Source organism: Carettochelys insculpta, unplaced genomic scaffold (assembly GCF_033958435.1).
Source record: "Carettochelys insculpta isolate YL-2023 unplaced genomic scaffold, ASM3395843v1 scaffold_0040, whole genome shotgun sequence".
In the NCBI taxonomy this organism is placed as follows: domain Eukaryota; kingdom Metazoa; phylum Chordata; order Testudines; family Carettochelyidae; genus Carettochelys; species Carettochelys insculpta.
In genome coordinates this window covers 168,968-190,832 of record NW_027439077.1, presented here as the reverse complement: position 1 = coordinate 190,832, position 21,865 = coordinate 168,968, and the positions used below count along the sequence as shown (strand labels likewise).

The window sequence follows — 21,865 nt, the reverse complement described above, 5'->3', positions numbered from 1 at the left end:
CGCCCCCGGCTCCTCCCCCGTCCTTTCCAGCCCCGCCCCTGGGTCCTCCCTAGCCCCGCCCCCTCCCGCGCATCACTCCCCGCCCTCACGGCCGCTCACCGGCCCCTCCGCGCGCGTTCCCGCTCCTCCCCCGCCCCCGCCCCCGCCCCCGCCCGCCGGGCACCTGGGCGCGAGGCGGCCGCCGCCATCTTGGTGCGGGGCGGAAGCGGAAGCGGAAGCTGTGGCGCGGGGCGGAAGTGAAGCGCTCGGGGGCGGAGCCGGAGCCGGAGCCGGGGCTGGTGGTGGGGCCGGGGTGAGGGGGAGCTCAGGCCAGGGGGGAGCTGAGGGCGGGGGGAACCGGGCACCCGGGGGGGATGAGGGCGGGGGGAGGGGCTCACGGCGGTGGGGGAGGGGGGGGGCTGAGGGAGGGGGGATGGGGGGACCCGGGGGGGTCTCAGGGCGGTGGGGGAGGGGGGACCCGGGGGGTCTCAGGGCAGGGGGATCGGGGGGGGGACCCGGGGGGTCTCAGGGCGGTGGGGGAGGGGGGACCCGGGGGGGGCTGAGGGCAGGGGGATCGGGGGGGGACCCGGGGGGTCTCAGGGTGGTGGGGGAGGGGGATCCCGGGGGGGGCTGAGGGAGGGGGGATGGGGGGAACCCGGGGGTCTCAGGGTGGTGGGGGAAGGGGGACCTGGGGGGGGCTGAGGGCAGGGGGATTGGGAGGGGGGACCCGGGGGGTTGAGAGCAGGGGGATCGGGGGGGGGGACGACCCGGGGGGTCTCAGGGCGGTGGGGGAGGGGGGACCCGGGGGGGCTGAGGGCAGGGGGATCGGGGGGGGGGACGACCCGGGGGGTCTCAGGGCGGTGGGGGAGGGGGGACCCGGGGGGGCTGAGGACAGGGGGATCGGGGGGGGGGACGACCCGGGGGGGTCTCAGGGCGGTGGGGGAGGGGGGACCCGGGGGGGCTGAGGACAGGGGGATCGGGGGGGGGGACCCAGGGGGTCTCAGGGCGGTGGGGGAGGGGGGACCCGGGGGGGGCTGAGGGCAGGGGGATCGGGGGGGGACCCGGGGGGGTCTCAGGGTGGTGGGGGAGGGGGATCCCGGGGGGGGCTGAGGGAGGGGGGATGGGGGGGACCCGGGGGGTCTCAGGGCGGTGGGGGAGGGGGGACCCGGGGGGGCTGAGGGCAGGGGGATCGGGGGGGGGGACGACCCGGGGGGTCTCAGGGCGGTGGGGGAGGGGGGACCCGGGGGGGCTGAGGGCAGGGGGATCGGGGGGGGACCCAGGGGGTCTCAGGGCGGTGGGGGAGGGGGGACCCGGGGGGGGCTGAGGGCAGGGGGATCGGGGGGGGACCCGGGGGGGGTCTCAGGGTGGTGGGAGAGGGGGGACCGAGAGGGGCTCAGGGCGGCCTCCCCATAACTCCCCCTCCTCTCCCCCAGATGACGGTGCACAACCTGTACCTCTTTGACCGCGACGGCGGCTGCCTCCACTACGCCGAGTGGCAGCGCAAGAAACAGGCCGGGATCTCCAAGGAGGAGGTGGGGACCCCCCCCCTTCGCCCCCCCCCCACCCTGCCCATGGGGGGAGGGGGCGACCCTCAGCCCCACTGCCAGCCGCTCCCCCCCCCCCCGCCTCTCCTCCCCCTCCCCGGAGCGGAATAATTCTCCCCCCCCAGGGCAGGAGGCTATGGGGGGGCTGGGGGGGGCGCCAGGACCCTCACGCTGCCCCCCGCCTTCGCCCCCCCCAGGAATTCAAGCTGATGTACGGGATGCTGTTTTCCATGCGCTCCTTCGTGGCCAAGATGAGCCCGGTGGACATGTATCCTTCCGCCCGCCGGTGGGGGGCGGGGGCGGCCTCTCAGGGGTGCAGGACAGGCCGGGGGGGGTGGGGAGGGCTCCAAGCCAGATGGTCACAGAGTCGGGGCACCCCCCCCCCACCAGCCCCCTTTCCTGGAATCTCCCCTCACCATTCGGCTCTGCTGCCATGCCCAGGGAACCCAACCTGCACACGCCCCAGGCTGACACGCTGCCGGGGGGAGGGGGGGGCGCAGCGGGAATCCGTGGGGGGGGGGATGTCGGCGCCCCCGCATACGCCTTAGCCCCGCAGGAAGGAGGGGTTCCTGGCCTTCCAGACCACCAAGTACAAGCTGCACTACTACGAGACCCCCACCGGCCTCAAGGTCGTCATGAACACGGACCTGGGGGTCGGGAACATCCGAGACGTTCTGCACCATATCTACAGCAATGTGAGTCCAGCACCGCACAGGGGGGGTGGGGGACAGTGGTGAGAGCGGGGGGCTGGGAGCCAGGACTCCTGGGTTCTCTCCCCGGCGCTGGGAGGGCAGTGGGGGCTGGTGGTTAGAGCGGGGGGGGGAGCCAGGACTCCTGGGTTCTCTCCCCGGCGCTGGGAGGGCAGTGGGGGCTGGTGGGTAGAGCAGGGGGTGGGAGCCAGGACTCCTGGGTTGTCTCCCCGGTGCTGGGAGGGCAGTGGGGGCTGGCGGTTAGAGCAGGGGCCGGGAGCCAGGACTCCTGGGTTCTCTACCCAGCGCTGGGAGGGCAGTGGGGGCTGGTGGGTAGAGCAGGGGTGGGAGCCAGGACTCCTGGGTTCTCTCCCCAGCGCTGGGAGGGCAGTGGGGGCTGGTGGGTAGAGCAGGGGTGGGAGCCAGGACTCCTGGGTTCTCTCCCCAGCGCTGGGAGGGCAGTGGGGGCTGGTGTTTAGAGCAGGGGGCGGGAGCCAGGACTCCTGGGTTCTCCCCCAGGCACTGGGAGGGCAGTGGGGGCTGGTGGTTAGAGCAGGGGGCGGGAGCCAGGACTCCTGGGTTCTCTCCCTGCTGCTGGGAGGGCAGTGGGGGCTGGTGGGTAGAGCAGGGGCTGGGAGCCAGGACTCCTGGGTTCTCTTCCACCCCCACAGATCTACGTGGAGTACGTGGTGAAGAACCCCCTCTGCAGCCTGAATGAGCCCATCAAGAGTGAGCTGTTCTGCAGCAAGCTGGACAGTTTCATCCGGGGGCTGCCTTTTTTCTCGGCCCGGGCTGGCTGAGCACCCAGACCCACTCCCTGCTGGGCCCAGCCTGGCCCCCTGCTGGACACCCCATGGGTGGGTTGTTTGGCGGGTGGGGCAGGGGCTGGCTGCCTGGGGCGGGGGGCAGAGAATGGTGGTTAGAGCAGGGGGGGTGAGAGCCAGGACTCCTGGGTTCTCTCCCTGGCGCTGGGAGGGCAGTGGGGGCTGGTGGTTAGAGCAGGGGAGGGGGCTGGGAGCCAGGACTCCTGGGTTCTCTTGAGGCCTCTCTACCCTCCCAGCGCTGGGGAGAGAACCCAGGAGTCCTGGCTCTCAGCCCCCTGCTCTAACCACTCTGTCTGACTACCCTCCTAGCTGTGGGGATGCAACCCAGGCGTCCTGGCTTGCAGGCTACCCCTGTTTCTTTGGGCACTCGGGGGGTGTCTACAGCCCCTCAGGAACTGTTGTCGATTGAGCTGGTACCGGGGGCTCTGGGCAGGTCCCAGTCCTGGGTCGTGGTCTCCTCAGTGAATTAAAACATTGTGATCAGCTTCTGGCTTTCTTTCTTCATTGCCTGCAGCCTGCCCCCCCCAGGAGCTGGTGTGGGGCAGGGTGGGGCGAGAGAGACTGACCCCCAGCCCGGGGGCAGGACTGGCCGGCTCAGGGGGTGGGAATGGGGCACGGCCTGCCCCCTCTAGGGGCGCCGGCTCCCCCTGGCCTAGGGCAGGACTGGCTGGCTCAGGGGCAGGGAATGGGGCAGGGCCTGGCCCCTCTAGGGGCGCCGGCTCCCCCCGGCCCAGGGCAGGACTGGCTGGCTCAGGGGGACAGGCCTGTCTCCACCAGCATTAAAAAGCAGCACCCGCTAACCCTGCAGTAGAGCATCTGCTGGGATAATTCCTCTAATCGCTTGCCAGGGCACTCAGATATCAGGCCGGGTGCTGTCAAGGCAGTGCGGGCTGGTGGTTAGAGCAGGGGTGGCTGGCAGCCAGGACTCCTGGGTTCTCTCCCTGGCGCTGGAGGGCAGCGGGGGCTGGTGGTTAGAGCAGGGGCCGGGAGCCAGGACTCATAAGTGATTTATCTCCTGCCATCCGTCTCCTGCCCTTGTTCTGAAGGCTGGGGCACCATACTTTACCCCTGGCTAATAGCCATTTATGGACCTAACCTGCAAAAATTTATCAAGCTCTTTTTTAAACCCTAATAGAGTCCTGGCCTTCACAGCCTCCTCCGGCGAGGAGTTCCACAGGTTGACTGTGCGCTGTGTGAAGAAAAGTTTCCTTTTATTAGTTTTGAACCTGCTACCCAGCAATTTCATTTGGTGTCCCCTAGTTCTTGTATTATGGGAAAAGGTAAATAATTTTTCTATGTTCACTTTCTCCACACCATTCATGATTTTATATACCTCTATCATATCGCCCCTCAATCGCCTCTTTTCCAGACTGAAAAGTCCCAGTCTCTCTCGCCTCTCCCCATATGGGACCCGTTCCAAGCCCCCTAATCATCTTAGTCGCCCTTTTCTGTACCTTTTCTAATGCCAATATATCTTTTTTGAGGTGAGGAGAGCACATCTGCACGTAGTAATCCTGGGTTCTCTCCCCGGCGCTGGGAGGGCAGTGGGGGCTGGTGGGTAGAGCAGGGGTGGGAGCCAGGACTCCTGGGTTCTCTCCCCGGCGCTGGGAGGGCAGTGGGGGCTGGTGGGTAGAGCAGGGGTGGGAGCCAGGACTCCTGGGTTCTCCTGGGCGCTGGGAGGGCAGTGGGGGCTGGTGGGTAGAGCAGGGGCCGGGAGCCAGGACTCCTGGGTTCTCTCTCTGGCCTGTCTCCAGATCCCCATGATGCCGCGGGAGGTGGGTATAATGTGGTGCCAGGTGGTGTGGGCGGCGTGATGGATATCAACTTTTTGTGTGAAGTGGGTGGTTTAATTCCTTAAAAGCCCCAGGGCAGCTGGCCAGCTGCATTAACAGCTTGCAGCCCATGGGTCGGCCTTGGCCTGCAGGAGCTGGCCCAGCGGTCTGGCACTCTGGGGGCCTATTGATAGCAAGCGCAGGGTGAGTGCTGGGGGCCCTGCTCCCTCCCAGCCGTAATGCACCAGCCCCCACTGCCCTCCCAGCGCCGGGGAGAGAACCCAGGAGTCCCGGCTCCCACCCCCTGCTCTAACCACCAGCCCCCACTGCCCTCCCAGCACCGGGGAGAGAACCCAGGAGTCCCGGCTCCCACCCCCTGCTCTAACCACCAGCCCCCACTGCCCTCCCAGCGCTAGGGAGAGAACCCAGGAGTCCTGGCTCCCGGCCCCCCTGCTCTAACCACCAGCCCCCACTGCCCTCTCAGCACCAGGGAGAGAACCCAGGAGTCCTGGCTCCCACCCCCTGCTCTAACCACCAGCCCCCACTGCCCTCCCAGCGCCGGGGAGAGAACCCAGGAGTCCTGGCTCCCGGCCCCCTGCTCTTACCACCAGGCCCCACTGCCCTCCCAGCGCCGGGGAGAGAACCCAGGAGCCCCCCTTCACCCTTGGCTCTGAGCCAGCCTAGGCCTCTGGCCTCCTGTTCCTGTAAGCAGCTTAGATAATCTGGTCTCCCCTGGGAGCTGCTGTCTTGGTGATTCGGGGGCAGGGGGCTGTGCTTTCTGTGGGTCCCAGAGGCTGAGTTCCCCTCCTAGCGGTAGGTCACACACGGGGCAGGAGAGGTTCACAACGTGCTGGTGGTTGAGGGAGACTGGTGAAAATCACAGATCTCCGGCAAGAATCGGGCTGCCCTTGAAAAATCCTCGGCCTCATGAAAAATCACATGCCTCTTGTGGGAATTGGGCCGCTCATGAAAATGCTAGTAGTCTCTTGTGAAAAATGACAGGGTTCTTGTGAGAATCGGGCTGCTTGTGAAAAATCGTCAATCTCTTGTGAAAAATTATATGCCTCATGTGAGAATCACCAGTCTCTTGTGAGAATCGGGCCACTTGTGAAAACACCAGCAGTCTCTTGTGAAAAATGACAGTTCTCTTGGGAGAATCGGGCTGCTTGTGAAAAATCATCCCTCTCTTGTGAGGCTGTCTCTGGGAATCCCCAGTCTCTTGTGAGAATCGTAGCCTGCTTGTGAAAATCGTTGGTTTTTCTTGAAAATCACCAGCCTCTTGCAAGACTCGGGGGCTGCCTCTGAAAAGTCATCACTCGTGAAAATCGCAGGCTTCTTGTGAAAGCCCCAGGCCTCGTCTGAGAATCACCAGTTACTCGTGAGCATCCGAGCTCGCTTGTTTAATTCATTGGGTTCTCCTGGAAATCTCCAGCCTCTTGCGACATGAAGGGGCGGCGTGTGAAAAATCATCAGTCCCTTGTGAAAATCACAGGCCTCTTGTGCAAGTCAGAGCCCACTCACGAAAACCCGCTTCTGAGAATCGCCAGTACCTTGGGAGCATCAGAGCCTGCTGGTGAAAATCATTGGCTTGCCCTGGAAATCACCAGCCTCTTTGAACCACCAGGGACCGCTCGTGAAACCCCATTGGTCTCTTGTGAAAATCACAGGCCTCTGCTGAGAATCAGAGTGCCCTTGGTGCAAATATGGGCCTCTTCTGAGAATCACCAGGCTCCTGTGAGACCTGGGTGGGGGTGGGGGAAAGCCCTCGTGAAAACCACTGGCCTCTTGTGAAAAGCCTCCAGGCTCTTGTGAGAAGCAGGCCCGGCTCACAAGGGCCACGGAGGCCAGGGGCGGGGGGTAGGGAATCTGTTGTGGCTGGTGAAACCTGGCTGCCCCGTCCCGTGGTGCCAGCTGCCCGGGCGTGCCCAGGCAGGCAGGTCAGTTCAGCTAGGAGGGACCCGATGGGTCCGGGGTGGGGGGCCCAAGGGGGGAATCCCCCGCCCTGTCCGGGGAGGCGGGATTAATGAGGAGGCGGGGAGTCCTGGGGTGAGCAGGAGGGCAGGCTGGCAGCTGGCCGGCCCCCTGCCTTGCGGGTTAAGCCGGCGCTCCCCGGGGCGGGGGCTGGAAGGGAGAATGTGAGACGGCACGGAAGGTGCAAACACATCGGGGCCGTGCGAGGCGGGGATGAAGCACAGTAGAGGCGCACGCCCCGAGCCCAGCCCACACCAGGCCATGTTCACCAGCTCCTCGCGAGGCACCGCAGGGCGCGGCGGGGCAGGGGCCAAGCTGAACGCGGACGACCTCTACGGGCTGCCGGCCGCCAAGAAGGGCAAAGCCGGCCGGGGCGAGGGTGGGCGGCGGCGCAGCCACGGCGGCGCGGGGAGCCGGGATGGGCCGGTGCTCACGCCCAGCCAGCTGCTGGAGGCGGCCCGGCGACTTCTGGAGCGCCGTCGGCTGGAGAGCTACTTGTTGGAGGCTGGGTTGTCGGCAGAGGAGCTGCAAGGCCCACGCAGCGGCATGGGCTACAGGTAGGGGGCGCTGGCGAGGGGGACACTGGGGCATGGGGGGGACGACCAGGAGGGGAAATCCCTGAGGGGCCACCAGATATTTCTCCAGCCTGCAACAAGCTGGTGGCTGGCCATTAAGGATGCCTGTTTCACCTTAACTGTGCCCCGGCCTATGCGTTTTCATGCCACCCATCCCTGGGTGGGTTTTGACCCTCCAGATCCCCCAACTCAGACCCACTCTGAGGGAGTGGGTCCCTGTACTAGGTTGTAATCCTCCTACACAGACGAGAGCCGTGGGGCTGACCCGTGGCAGGGGGTCTAGGCCTGGAAAGCAGCATAGGCCGATTAGGAATCCAGGCGCCCAGCTTGTGAGCCTCAGGGCTGTGTGGGGCATGGGGGAGCCAGGACTCCTGGGTTCTCTCCCCGGTGCTGGGAGGGCAGTGGGGGCTGGCGGTTAGAGCAGGGGGTGGGAGCCAGGACTCCTGGGTTCTCTCCGTGGTGTAGGGCAGAGAATTACTGGGGAGATGGCGCCACCCTGTGGCCACAGGAGAACTGGCAATTGTTCTACCAGCCCTGGGGAGAGACAGTTGGCCCCCCACAAGCAGTGGGTACGCAGTTGGCCGGGCCCCACACTTTGACCCCATTGTCTACCCACAAACTCTGGGTTGTGCTCGCCCTCCCCTGCTCTAACCACCAGCCCCCACTGCCCTCCCAGCGCCGGGGAGAGAACCCAGGAGTCCTGGCTCCCGGCCCCTGCTCTAACCACCAGCCCCCACTGCCCTCCCAGCGCTGGGGAGAGAACCCAGGAGTCCTGGCTCCCGGCCCCTGCTGTCACCACCAGCCCCCGCTGCCCTCCCAGCGCCAGGGAGAGAACCCAGGAGTCCTGGCTCCCGGCCCCTGCTCTAACCACCAGCCCCCACTGCCCTCCCAGCGCTGGGGAGAGAACCCAGGAGTCCTGGCTCCCGCCCCCTGCTCTCACCACCAGCCCCCACTGCCCTCCCAGCGCCGGGGAGAGAACCCAGGAGTCCTGGCTCCCGCCCCCTGCTCTCACCACCAGCCCCCACTGCCCTCCCAGCGCCGGGGAGAGAACCCAGGAGTCCTGGCTCCCACCCCTGCTCTAACCACCAGCCCCCACTGCCCTCCCAGCGCCAGGGAGAGAACCCAGGAGTCCTGGCTCCCGCCCCCTGCTCTCACCACCAGCCCCCACTGCCCTCCCAGCGCCGGGGAGAGAACCCAGGAGTCCTGGCTCCCACCCCTGCTCTAACCACCAGCCCCCACTGCCCTCCCAGCGCCAGGGAGAGAACCCAGGAGTCCTGGCTCCCGCCCCCTGCTCTCACCACCAGCCCCCACTGCCCTCCCAGCGCCGGGGAGAGAACCCAGGAGTCCTGGCTCCCGCCCCCTGCTCTCACCACCAGCCCCCACTGCCCTCCCAGCGCCGGGGAGAGAACCCAGGAGTCCTGGCTCCCGCCCCCTGCTCTCACCACCAGCCCCCACTGCCCTCCCAGCGCCGGGGAGAGAACCCAGGAGTCCTGGCTCCCACCCCTGCTCTAACCACCAGCCCCCACTGCCCTCCCAGCGCCAGGGAGAGAACCCAGGAGTCCTGGCTCCCACCCCCCTGCTCTCACCACCAGCCCCCACTGCCCTCCCAGCGCCGGGGAGAGAACCCAGGAGTCCTGGCTCCTTCCCCTCCCCGCGCCACAAATCCTTCTGCTTCCCTCCCACCATCCCTTGCCCTGGACCAGTGGGCGGAGCCTGTTATGTTAATGAGACTGAACCAGCTCCGCATCGCGCGGCGGACCCTCCGGGACTGTGGGGGGGCGGGGACCCACTCTCTGGCCTCTCCTTTCCTCTGTTTCCCCCCACCCCCCACCCCGCACCCCCCACATCCCCCATCCCAGCCCTGCTGCGCCCCCCCCGCTTCCCGTGAGCCCCCCTCCGGGCAGAAAAGCGGGGGGGGGGACTGCAGTCACCCTAAGGTTAAGCGCCAGCACCCCCGGGGTCCCAGCCATGCAGGTGTCTATCGCTTGTACGGAGCAGAACCTGCGTAGCCGTAGCACCGAGGAGCGGCTCTGCGCGGGGGGCCGAGGGGCGCCGGCTCCCGGGGGGCCGAGCAATGGGGGGCACCAGCCCCCCAAGGGCGTCCGTGGGCTGGCGGCTGCCGGGGGGCTGCGGGCTCACGGCCAGAACGTGCCCCACATCGCCTTCCTGCTGCGGGAGTCCACGGGGCTGGCGACTGGGATGAAGTACAGGTAAGGGGTCTGGGAGCCCGGCGCTGGGAGGGCAGTGGGGGCTGGTGGGTAGAGCAGGGGGCCGGGAGCCAGGACTCCTGGGTTCTCCCCAGTGCTGGGAGGGCAGTGGGGGCTGGTGGTTAGAGCAGGGGGCGGGAGCCAGGACTCCTGGGTTCTCTCCCCGGCACTGGGAGGGCAGTGGGGGCTGGTGGTTAGAGCAGGGGCCGGGAGCCAGGACTCCTGGGTTCTCTCCCCAGTGCTGGGAGGGCAGTGGGGGCTGGTGGTTAGAGCAGGGGGCTGGGAGCCAGGACTTCTGGGTTCTCTCCCCGGCGCTGGGAGGGCAGTGGGGGCTGGTGGTTAGAGCAGGGGGTGGGAGCCAGGACTCCTGGGTTCTCTCCCCGGCACTGGGAGGGCAGTGGGGGCTGGTGGTTAGAGCAGGGGCCGGGAGCCAGGACTCCTGGGTTCTCCCCAGCGCTGGGAGGGCAGTGGGGGCTGAGAGCCAGGACTCCTGGGTTCTCTCCCTGGCTCTGGGAGGGCAGTGGGGACTGGTGCTTAGAGCAGGGGGGGCTGGGAGCCAGGACTCCTGGGTTCTCTGCTCCCGTGTCTGGCTGAGTGTCCTTTGCTGTGGTCGGTGCCTCAGTTTCCCCTCACTACCCCAGCTGGCAAGGCCTGGCTCTCTTCCCTGGGGCCAGCCTGGCAGCCGCTGCCTCTGCATCCAGCAGCCCGGAACAGCCGCAGTCACTGGGAAGGGACTATAAATAGCTGCAAGTTTGGGACCCAGCCAGTGACCAGGACGTGGGCTCACCCCGGGAGTTGGCCACCAAGTACCACCCTGTGCCGAGATGTGCCCACCTCTGGGGCAGGGCGGCCAGCAATACAGGGACCTCTCACCTGGCTCTGTGATGCACCCACCTCTGGGGCAGGGTGGTCGGTGACAGGGGGACCCCTCGCCCAGTGCCGAGATGCGCCCAGCTCTGGGGCAGGGCGGCCAGTAACACGTGACCCTTTCCCCTCGCATTCTGCTCTATTTTTTTTTCCAGAAATCTAGGTAAATCTGGGCTGCGTGTGTCCTGCCTTGGTCTGGGTGAGTGTCTGGGTCGTGGAACTGGGAGGGCCTGGAGTGTGGGGTAGGGGGTATATGGGGTCCTGCTGTCCCCCATCTGTGGCTGATGTTGCTGTTTTCCCTCCCACCGTAGGCACCTGGGTAACGTTTGGTTCCCAGATCTCGGATGAGGTAAGCCGGGCAGTTGTGAGCTACAGTCTGGAGGTAGGCGTGGCGGGTCTGCAGTGGGGAGATGGGGGGCCCTGGTCTGACTCTACTCTCTTTGCCTCCCCTGCCCCCAGACAGCGGAGAACGTGCTGACCATCGCCTACGAGAGTGGGGTGAACCTCTTCGACACGGCCGAGGTCTACGCTTCCGGCAAGTAGGTGTCCCCTGTCCCAGCAGAGGTGGGAACCCAGGAGTCCTGGCTCCCGGCCCCCTGCTCTAACCACCAGCCCCCACTGCCCTCCCACCAACGGGGAGAGAACCCAGGAGTCTTGGCTCCTGCCCCCTGCTCTAACCACCAGCCCCCACTGCCCTCCCACCAACAGGGAGAGAACCCAGGAGTCTTGGCTCCCGGCCCCCTGCTCTAACCACCAGCCCCCACTGCCCTCCCACCAACGGGGAGAGAACCCAGGAGTCTTGGCTCCCACCCCTGCTCTAACCACCAGCCCCCACTGCCCTCCCAGCGCCTGGGAGAGAACCCAGGAGTCCTGGCTCCCGGCCCCCTGCTCTAACCACCAGCCCCCACTGCCCTCCCAGTGCCAGGGAGAGAACCCAGGAGTCCTGGCTCCCGCCCCCTGCTCTAACCACCAGCCCCCACTGCCCTCCCAGCGCCGGGGAGAGAACCCAGGAGTCCTGGCTCCCGGCCCCTGCTCTAACCACCAGCCCCCACTGCCCTCCCAGCGCCGGGGAGAGAACCCAGGAGTCCTGGCTCCCGGCCCCCCCTGCTCTACCCACCAGCCGCCACTGCCCTCCCAGCGCCTGGGAGAGAACCCAGGAGTCCTGCCCAGGGAGGCCTGTGCTCTGGGGAAAGGGAGACTCAGGCTTGTATATCTCTATTTTCTCTCTTCTTTTCAGGGCAGAAAAAACCCTGGGCAACATCCTGCGAAGCAAAGGCTGGAGGTAAGTGGTGCTGTAGGGCAGAGAGTTGGGGGGCACAGCCAGTGGGGCTTGTCTGGGGTCCCCCCCCGTCTGCCTGACTAACCAGCCCCCTTTGTTCTTGCAGGAGGTCCAGCTACGTTGTCACCACCAAGATCTACTGGGGTGGCCAGTGAGTACCCAGAATGCTATGGGGCAGGGAATGGGGCAGAGCCTGGCCCCTCTAGGGGCTCCCCCCAGCCCAGGGCAGGACTGGCTGGCTCAGGGGCAGGGAATGGGGCAGGGCCTGGTCCCTCTAGGGCTGCCGGTTCCCCTGGCCCAGGGCAGGACTGGCTGGCTCAGGGGCAGGGCCTGGACCCCCCAGGACGTGCCAGCTCCTATCTGGCTCATATTTACCAACGAGACGAGTTTGCCAGTTGTCAGTCCACCTTGTCGGGTTGGGTTGGGCTGGTCCGGCCCTGGGCCCAAGGTTGGTTGGTGGGGGGGTCAGGGCCCCTTGGGGGCTTTCGGGCCCCCCCCATCTGTGCCCCTCTTCCTCCCCAGGGCGGAGACGGAGCGAGGCCTTTCCCGGAAACACATCATCGAAGGTGAGATCCAGGCGGGGTCGGCTTGAGTGGGGCAGGTCGGGGGGACTGAATGGGTCAGGGGCGGGGGAGACAGCGTGAGGGGCCGGCAGCATTCGGGGCCTCCGGCTGGGGTGGGGTGGGGGGGTCGCTGGCTGTCTCCCCCACCCCCGTTACCCTGCTCCCTGCCCCCCCAGGTCTGAAGGGGTCACTGGACCGGCTCCAGTTAGACTACGTCGATATCGTCTTTGCCAATCGCATGGATGCCAACAGCCCCATGGAAGGTAAACCCAGCCCCACCCTTTTGTTCTCCAAGCTCCACCCCCTTCCTCTCCCCCGGGCGCCGCCCCCCCCGGCGCCCACATCCCTGGCCCGTGTCTCCCCCTCGCCCTGGTGGAGCTTGTTGGGGGGCTGTGGGGAGCCCCCGTCCCCCTTTCACCTCTGTCTGCTTTCCCCCTTTCACAGAGTATGACCCAAGTTTCCGCCTCCTGCTACTGGAAGGTACTGGAGAGATCCCCCTGGGTCCCCCCCCACAGACCACTCCCCCTGTAGTCCATGTATTACAAACCCAATAGCCCCAGCCCTGTAGAGACCTGCCCCATAGCACCCTATCGCCTCCCTGACCCACATTGTCCCACCCTTGTAGGGTAGAGAAACATGCTTCCCCCCCCACCCCACAGGACTTGGGGGGCAGAGGGGGGATAAGAAACTATGTGTCAGTGCAGAGAAGTGTTACGTTTGTGGGGGTGGAGATGGGGATGAACCGTCATCAGTAGGGTCCAGAGTGAACGACACCCTCTCCCCGGCTCAATGGCACTGAGCCCATGTCTGTCAGCATGATTAAGGTGGACTTGCCCATCAATAGGCACCAGGGTTAACATTCCTATAGATATCACTGCCAGCAGGTGAGAGGCTGGACGGAGCCATGGGTCAGGCTGAAACGAGCCCTCGGTGGGGTTTAAAGTAAAGGCTCTCTTATAACTGGGAGTCTGGAGCACACGGCTAACAGTCATCAATAGTGTTCAGAGTTAACGTCACGAGCTTGGAAGTGGGTCACGTTTCTGTTGGGGTCTAGAGTGAACGCCTGCCCTTAGATACAGGCTGGTGATTAGGTATGGCAGTTGTTGCCCTATAGGCAGAGCTTGCTGCCCCCATTGGTAGGGTTCAGAGTTAACACCACAATTGTAAGGTGTAGCGTATCATCGGTAGGGTTCAGAGTTAACACCACGGTTGTAAGCCATGGGCTATCCTCAGTGGGGTTCAGAGTTATCATCAGTAGGGTTACCATTAGTAGGGTTCAGAGTTAACACCAACCTTGTAAGCCATAGCTTATAATCAGTAGTGTTCAGACTTAACCCACCGAGCATAAGTCACAGTTTATCATCAGTAGGAGTCAGAGTTAACACAACAAGCGTATGCCATAGCTTATCATCAGTAGGGTTCAGAGTTAACGTTGAGCTTGTAAGCCATACCTTATCATCAGTAGGTTTCAAAGTTAAAACAACGAGCGTAAGTCATAGCTTATCATCACTAAAGTTCACAGTTAACATGACAAGTGTACACCAGAGTTTATCATCACTAGCGTTCAGAGTTAACACCAAGCTTGTAAGCCGTAGCTTATCATCACTAGGGTTCAGAGTTAACACGAGACGTGTAAGCCGTAGCCTATCATCGGTAGGGTTCAGAGTTAACACGACAAGCGTAAGCTGTAGCTTATCAGTAGGGTTCAGAGTTAACACGAGAAGCATAAGCCACAGCCTATCGTCGGTACGGTTCAGAGTTAACGCGAGAAGCGTAAGCCGCAGCCTATCGTCAGTAGGGTTCAGAGCTAACGCGAGGAGCGTAAGCCGCAGCCTATCGTCGGTAGGGTTCAGAATTATCGCGAGCAGCGTAAGCCGCAGCCTATCGTCGGTAGGGTTCAGAGTTAATGCGAGAAGCGTAAGCCGCAGCCTATCGTCGGTAGGGTTCAGAGTTAACGCGAGAAGCGTAAGCCGCAGCCTGTAATTGGTAGGGTTCAGAGTTAACATGACAAGCAAAGGCCATAGCCTATCATCAGTAGGGTTCAGAGTTAACACGAGACGTGTAAACCGTAGCCTATCGTCGGTAGGGTTCAGAGCTAACACGACCAGCGTAAGCTGTAGCTTATCAGTAGGGTTCAGAGTTAACGCGAGAAGTGTAAGCCGTAGCCTATCATCGGTAGGGTTCAGAGTTAACAAGACGAGCGTAAGCCGTAGCCTATCGTGGGTAGGGTTCAGAGTTAACGCAAGAAGCGTAAGCCGTAGCCTATCTTCGGTAGGGTTCAGAGTTAACACGACAAGCGTAAGCTGAAGCCTATCATCGGTAGGGTTCAGAGTTTGGTAGGGTTCAGAGTGAACGCGAGGAGCGTAAGCCGCAGCCTATCGTCGGTAGGGTTCAGAGCTAATGCGAGAAGCGTAAGCCGCAGCCTATCGTCAGTAGCGTCTGGCACCTGAGTGGGGCTCAGGTCCTGAGTTTTAAGCAGGCTGTGGGGGGCCCTCGGCTGATCCATCTCCCCTCTTTCCCCCAGAGATTGTGCGGGCCATGACCTACGTCATCAACCAGGGCATGGCCATGTACTGGGGCACCTCGCGCTGGAGCCCCACGGAAATCATGGTGAGTGAACCCCGCCGGGTGGCGGGGGGGCCAGGGCTTGTTACACCCCCCCAAGCCCTGCCGGGACCTTGATCCCCTTGTTACACCCCCCTAAGCCCTGCCAGGACCTAGATCCCCTTGTTACCTGCCCCCCACCCGGCTGACGCCCTGGGAGGCTGTCCCCCTGCCCGTCTCACCCCCCGCCTGTGCCCGCAGGAGGCGTACTCGGTGGCCCGGCAGTTCAACCTCATCCCGCCGGTGTGCGAGCAGGCCGAGTACCACATGTTCCACCGGGACAAGGTCGAGGCACAGCTCCCAGAGCTCTACCACAAAATCGGTGGGTGCCTGCCGCGGGGAGGGTGGCTCCATGGGGCAGGGCATTGGGGGAGTGGATGGGGGCAGGGGATCTAGGGGGCAGGGGGTGGGAGGAGGGGGGATCCATGGAGCGGGAGGAGGGGGGATCCATGGAGCGGGGTCTTGGGGGCAGGGGATCTAGGGGGCAGGGGGGTGGGAGGAGGGGGGATCCATGGGGCGGGGCCTTGGGGGAGCAGATAGGGGGCCGGGGGTGGCAGGAGGGGGGGATCCATGGGGCGGGGCCTTGGGGGCAGGGGATCTAGGGGGCAGGGGGTGGGAGGAGTGGGGATCCGTGGGGCGGGCTGTTGGGGGGCAGAGGGGACCTGTGTGGCAGGGGCTGTAAGGGTAAGGGAGGAGGCTGAAGGGGGATTTGTGGGGTAGGAGGGAGGAGGCTTGGGGGCAGGACGCTCCCTGGCGGGGACCTGATCTCTGCTCCCCCCCCAGGGGTGGGCGCCGTCACCTGGTCCCCCCTGGCCTGTGGCCTGATCACTGGCAAGTACGAGGAGCGAGTCCCCGAGAACTGCCGGCGGCCATCAAGGTAGGGGGGCTCCCCGTCAGGCTCCCTCCCCGTTCCCTGCCAGGACCTGCCCTACTTTTCCCCACCCCGTTACCCTGCCGGGACCTTGATTCCCTTCTGCCCCCCCCACACCCTGCCGGGACCTTGATCCCCTTGTTACCTCCCCCCACGCCCTGCCGGGACCTTGATCCCCTTGTTACCCCCCCCACGCCCTGCTGGGACCTTGATCCCCTTGTTACCTCCCCCCCACGCCCTGCCGGGACCTTGATCCCCTTGTTACCTCCTCCCCCCACGCCCTGCCGGGACCTTGATCCCCTTGTTACCTCCCCACCCCCACGCCCTGCCGGGACCTTGATCCCCTTGTTACCTCCCCACCCCCACGCCCTGCCGGGACCTTGATCCCCTTGTTACCTCCCCGCCCCACGCCCTGCTGGGACCTTGATCCCCTTGTTACCTCCCCACCCCCACGCCCTGCCGGGACCTTGATCCCCTTGTTACCTCCCCGCCCCACGCCCTGCCGGGACCTTGATCCCCTTGTTACCTCCCCCCCCACGCCCTGCTGGGACCTTGATCCCTTGTTACCTCCCCCCCCACGCCCTGCCAGGACCTTGATCCCCTTGTACCACCCCCCCCCCCACGCCCTGCCGGGACCTTGATCCCCTTGTACCACCCCCCCCCCCACGCCCTGCCGGGACCTTGATCCCCTTGTTACCTCCCCCGCCACGCCCTGCCGGGACCTTGATCCACTTGTTACCATCCCCCCCCAACGCCCTGCCGGGACCTTGATCCCCTTGTTACCTCCCCCCCCACGCCCTGCCGGGACCTTGATCCCCTTGTACCACCCCCCACACCCCCTGCCGGGACCTTGATCCCCTTGTTACCTCCCCCGCCACGCCCTGCCGGGACCTTGATCCACTTGTACCACCCCCCACACGCCCTGCCGGGACCTTGATCCCCTTGTTACCTCCCCCCCCACGCCCTGCCGGGACCTTGATCCCCTTGTACCACCTCCCCGCACGCCCTGCCGGGACCTTGATCCCCTTGTTACCTCCCCCCCCACGCCCTGCCGGGACCTTGATCCCCTTGTACCACCCCCCCCACGCCCTGCCGGGACCTTGATCCCCTTGTTACCTCCCCCCACACGCCCTGCCGGGACCTTGATCCCCTTCAACCCCGCCCCCCACACCCTGCCGGGACCTTGATCCCCTTGTTACCACCCCCCCCCACGCCCTGCCGGGACCTTGATCCCCTTGTTACCCCCGCCAAGCCCTGCCGGGACCTTGATCCCCTTGTTACCTCCCTCCCCACGCCCTGCCGGGACCTTGAACCCCTTGCTACCCCCCCCACACCCTGCCGGGACCTTGATCCACTTGTACCACCCCTGCCCCACGCCCTGCCGGGACCTTGATCCCCTTGTTACCTCCCCCCCCACGCCCTGCCGGGACCTTGATCCCCTTGTACCACCCCCCCCGCACGCCCTGCCGGGACCTTGATCCCCTTGTTACCTCCCCCCCCCGCACGCCCTGCCGGGACCTTGATCCCCTTGTACCACCCCCCCCCCCCCGCACGCCCTGCCGGGACCTTGATCCCCTTGTACCACCCCCCCCCACGCCCTGCCGGGACCTTGATCCCCTTGTTACCTCCCCCCCCACGCCCTGCCGGGACCTTGATCCCCTTGTTACCTCCCCCCCCCACGCCATGCCGGGACCTTGATCCCCTTGTACCACCCCCCACACGCCCTGCCGGGACCTTGATCCCCTTGTTACCTCCCCCACACGCCCTGCCGGGACCTTGATCCCCTTGTTACCTCCCCCCCCCACGCCCTGCCGGGACCTTGATCCCCTTGTTACCTCCTCCCCCCACGCCCTGCCGAGACCTTGATCCCCTTGTTACCTCCCCCCCCCACGCCCTGCCGGGACCTTGATCCCCTTGTTACCTCCCCCGCCCCACGCCCTGCCGGGACCTTGATCCCCTTGTTACCACCCCCCACACGCCCTGCCGGGACCTTGATCCCCTTGTTACCTCCACCCACCACGCCCTGCCGGGACCTTGATCCACTTGTACCACCCCCCACACGCCCTGCCGGGACCTTGATCCCCTTGTTACCTCCCCCCCCACGCCCTGCCGGGACCTTGATCCCCTTGTACCACCTCCCCGCACGCCCTGCCGGGACCTTGATCCCCTTGTTACCTCCCCCCCACGCCCTGCCGGGACCTTGATCCCCTTGTTACCTCCCCCCCCACGCCCTGCCGGGACCTTGATCCACTTGTACCACCCCCCACATGCCCTGCCGGGACCTTGATCCCCTTGTTACTTCCCCCCCACGCCCTGCCGGGACCTTGATCCCCTTGTTACCTCCCCCCACACGCCCTGCTGGGACCTTGATTTCCTTGTACCACCCCCCCCAACGCCCTGCCGGGACCTTGATCCCCTTGTTACCCCCACCAAGCCCTGCCGGGACCTTGATCCCCTTGTTACCTCCCCCCACGCCCTGCCGGGACCTTAATCCACTTGTACCACCCCCCCACACGCCCTGCCGGGACCTTGATCCCCTTGTTACCTCCCCCCCACGCCCTGCCGGGACCTTGATCCCCTTGTACCACCCCCCCCCACGCCCTGCCTGGACCTTGATCCCCTTGTTACCACCCCCCCCACGCCCTGCCGGGACCTTGATCCCCTTGTTACCACCCCCCCCCACGCCCTGCCGGGACCTTGATCCCCTTGTACCACCCCCCCCACGCCCTGCCGGGACCTTGATCCCCTTGTACCACCCCCCCCCACGCCCTGCCTGGACCTTGATCCCCTTGTTACCACCCCCCCCACGCCCTGCCGGGACCTTGATCCCCTTGTTACCACCCCCCCCACGCCCTGCCGGGACCTTGATCCCCTTGTTACCACCCCCCCCACGCCCTGCCGGGACCTTGATCCCCTTGTACCACCCCCCACACGCCCTGCCGGGACCTTGATCCCCTTGTTACCTCCCCCCCCACGCCCTGCCGGGACCTTGATCCCCTTGTACCACCCCCCACGCCCTGCCAGGACCTTGATCCCCTTGTACCACCCCCCACATGCCCTGCCGGGACCTTGATCCCCTTCTACCCTCCCCCCCCCACGCCCTGCTGGGACCTTGATCCCCTTTTACCACCCCCCCCACGCCCTGCCGGGACCCGGCCCCCCACCCGGCTGACGCCCGGCTCCCCGCAGGGCTACCAGTGGCTGAAGGAACGGCTGCAGAGCGAGGACGGCCGGCGACAACAGGCCAAGGTCAAGGAGCTGCACCCCATCACCCAGCGGCTGGGGTGCTCCCTGGCCCAGCTGGCCATCGGTGAGCGGGTCGGGGGGGGGGCTGCCGTGGGGCAGAGAGCGGGATGGGGGGCCAGGCAGGGGGCGCCCGAGGACTGACCGCCACCGACCGAACCCCCCCCCCCCACCCCCGGTTTCTGCCCCCCAGCCTGGTGCCTGCGCTCGGAGGGCGTCAGCTCCGTCCTGCTGGGGGTCTCCAGCGCCGATCAGCTGATCGAAAACCTCGGGGCCATCCAGGTGAGCGATTTTTCCCCCACCCCGCCAGGCCCTCCCGGACTCCTGGGTTCTCTCCTGGGGGCAGTGGGGGCTGGTGGTTAGAGCAGGGGGTGGGAGCCAGGACTCCTGGGTTCTCTCCCCGGCGCTGGGAGGGCAGTGGGGGCTGGTGGGTAGAGCAGGGGGTGGGAGCCCGGACTCCTGGGTTCTCTCCCCGGCGCTGGGAGGGCAGTGGGGGCTGGTGGTTAGAGCAGGGGGCCGGGAGCCAGGACTCCTGGGTTCTCTCCCCGGCGCTGGGAGGGCAGTGGGGGCTGGTGGTTAGAGCAGGGGGCCGGGAGCCAGGACTCCTGGGTTCTGTGCTGGCGGGGGAGGGGCTTGGGCTCGGGCTCGGGGGTCTCACCTCCCACTTTCTCACCAGGTGCTGCCCCAGCTGACCCCACCCATCATCCAAGAAATTGATGCCCTCCTGGGGAACAAGCCCAATACGAAAAAAGAGTCCCGGGCGTAGGGACACGTCGGCGCCCGGGACAGTGCACGCCTGTGTCCCACCGGACTGCCCATCCCTCCGCCCGTGGGGGAGGGGGAGGGGGAGGGGGAGGAGCATCCACTTCACGCATGACCCCGCCCCCCTGTATCCTTCCGCTGTGAGGGGGTGGAGCCAGATCCCTCCGCCTCCCCCTGCCCACCTGCCCCCCAGGGCTGCTGCATGAGCTCAGGAACTGGCGGGAGACAAGGCCCCGCCCTCCTCGCCGGCCGCTTCACCTCCCGTCAGATCCACGCTCCCGTTTTTTAAAGGGCCGGCGCGGCCTAGCATGGCGTTTAATTAATCCTTTTAACGAGCCCTCGTTAATTAGCAGCCCGCTCCCTTGCTCGGCCGCCCTTCCTTGAGCAGGCGCTATCGGGCGGGGGAGGATGGGGCCCACGAGGGCCTCCCCTCACCCCGCCCCCCCCCAGGGAACTATTTTTCATTCCTGGTGGTGGAGGGATACAGATTGACACCCCAGAAGCTTCTCTTCCCCCCTCCAATCAGCCAGTGCTGGCTCTTTCTATAGCAATAACGCTCCAGCGAGGGGCGGGGTGCGGGGGGGGGGACTGCCCCCCCCATCCAGGACCCCCCCTCCCCTCGTGCTATCGCTCAATGCCGGCTTGTGGACGGACAGACGGACCGGGATGGACAGAAGGTCCCCGTCGGGTTGGAGGACTCTGTGCACAGGCAGAAACGGCGCCTGGACGAACCCCAAATAAAAGAGGGGGCCCCCCTCAGCTGACAGGCAGCTGGAGTTCAGTCGAGGCGGTGACGTGCCCCGGAGGTGGGCGCATCTCAGTACCGGGCGAGGGGTCCCCACGTCACCGGCCGCCCCGACCCAAAGGTGGGCTGTCTCAGCGCCGGTCGAGGGGTCCCCGTGTCACCAGCCGCCCCACCCCAGAGCTGGGCGCATCTCGGCGCCGGGCGAGGGGTCCCCGTATCGCTGGCCACCCCATCCCAGAGGTGGGCGCATATCGGTGCCGACAGAGGGGTCCCTGTGTCCCCGGCCACCCCGCCCCAGAGGTGGGCGCATCTCGGCACTGGGAGAGGGGTTGCCGGCCGCCCCACCCCAGAGCTGGGCGCATCTCGGCGCCGGGCAAGGGGTCCCCGAGTCGCTGGCCACCCCCATCCCAGAGGTGGGCGCATATCGGTGCCGAGAGAGGGGTCCCCGTGTCCCCGGCCCCCCCCCCCAGAGGTGGGCGCATCTCGGCACTGGGAGAGGGGTTGCCGGCCGCCCCACCCCAGAGGTGGGCACATCTCGGTGCCGGGAGAGGGGTCCCCGTGTTCCAGGCCGCCCCACCCCAGAGGCGGGCGCATCGCTGCCCTGACCCGGGTGTGACCTCCCTGCAGCTTAGGGAAACATCTGCCGAGTGCGGCTGTAATTCGACCTGTACCACAGCCCCCCAGCTCCCTGGGGGGCCGCTCTGCAGGCAGTTGCCCCACGGCTGACCTGGCCTCTGGGTCCCGGCATCAGAGCCCTGGGAACCTGCAATACTCCAATAGCCGGAAGGGGCGTGTTGTCCAGGGGTCTCCACCGCAGGGGTTGGCAAAGTGGGGGGGGTACAAAAACCAAAGACCCAAGGGTGGGGGCTGGTGGTTAGAGCAGGGGGCTGGGAGCCAGGACTCCTGGGTTCTCTCCCCGGTGATGGGAGGGCAGTGGGGGCTGGTGGTTAGAGCAGGGGGTGGGAGCCAGGACTCCTGGGTTCTCTCCCCGGCACTGGGAGGGCAGTGGGGGCTGGTGGTTAGAGCAGGGGTGGGAGCCAGGACTCCTGGGTTCTCTCCCCGGCGCTGGGAGGGCAGTGGGGGCTGGTGGTTAGAGCAGGGGTGGGAGCCAGGACTCCTGGGTTCTCTCCCCGGCGCTGGGAGGGCAGTGGGGGCTGGTGGTTACAGCAGGGGGTGGGAGCCAGGACTCCTGGGTTCTCTCCCCAGCACTGGAGGGCAGTGGGGGCTGGTGGTGAGAGCAGGGGGTGGGAGCCAGGACTCCTGGGTTCTCTCCCTGGCGCTGGGAGGGCAGTGGGGGCTGGTGGTTAGAGCAGGGGCCGGGAGCCAGGACTCCTGGGTTCTCTCCCTGGCGCTGGGAGGGCAGTGGGGGC

At 66.0% G+C, this 21,865-nt stretch overlaps 3 protein-coding genes across 7 annotated transcripts in view; 2 read left to right on the top strand and 1 right to left on the bottom strand.

Annotated features, from left to right (window-relative positions):
* Positions 1-18,975, bottom strand: part of CNTROB (centrobin, centriole duplication and spindle assembly protein) — a 38,852-nt gene extending 19,877 nt beyond the window's left edge. The window contains exon 1 of one of the 4 annotated variants that reach the window (XM_074983169.1): positions 18,941-18,975. The gene's annotated coding sequence lies outside the window, so the exon portion shown is untranslated. Of the gene's footprint in view, positions 1-99; positions 117-163; positions 187-12,082; positions 12,149-18,940 lie in introns of those variants that run through there. The other 3 variants (XM_074983170.1, XM_074983166.1, XM_074983167.1) reach the window with 3 other exon arrangements.
* TRAPPC1 (trafficking protein particle complex subunit 1) lies at positions 235-4,313 on the top strand. 2 transcript variants are annotated; one of them, XR_012643221.1, is made up of 6 exons: positions 235-292; positions 1,413-1,511; positions 1,721-1,791; positions 2,080-2,218; positions 2,884-3,069; positions 4,172-4,313. XR_012643221.1 is itself a non-coding variant. In XM_074983171.1 (5 exons), the coding sequence occupies exons 2-5, from the start codon at positions 1,413-1,415 to the stop codon at positions 3,010-3,012; spliced, it is 438 nt and encodes a 145-aa protein (XP_074839272.1). In that variant the 5' UTR covers positions 235-292; the 3' UTR covers positions 3,013-3,520. The 2 variants fall into 2 exon arrangements, 1 of the variants encoding a protein (XP_074839272.1); XM_074983171.1 differs by lacking the exon at positions 4,172-4,313 and having other exon boundaries at positions 2,884-3,520.
* Positions 9,242-21,340, top strand: KCNAB3 (potassium voltage-gated channel subfamily A regulatory beta subunit 3). Its single transcript, XM_074983172.1, is given in 14 exon segments — positions 9,242-9,564; positions 10,584-10,627; positions 10,740-10,777; positions 10,888-10,967; positions 11,666-11,710; positions 11,814-11,858; positions 12,230-12,273; positions 12,447-12,533; positions 14,795-14,880; positions 15,076-15,196; positions 15,658-15,782; positions 18,935-19,055; positions 19,182-19,270; positions 19,665-21,340. Coding segments are annotated over 14 exon segments (1,257 nt in total). The 5' UTR covers positions 9,242-9,322; the 3' UTR covers positions 19,755-21,340.
* Positions 21,341-21,865: the final 525 nt, after the last annotated feature.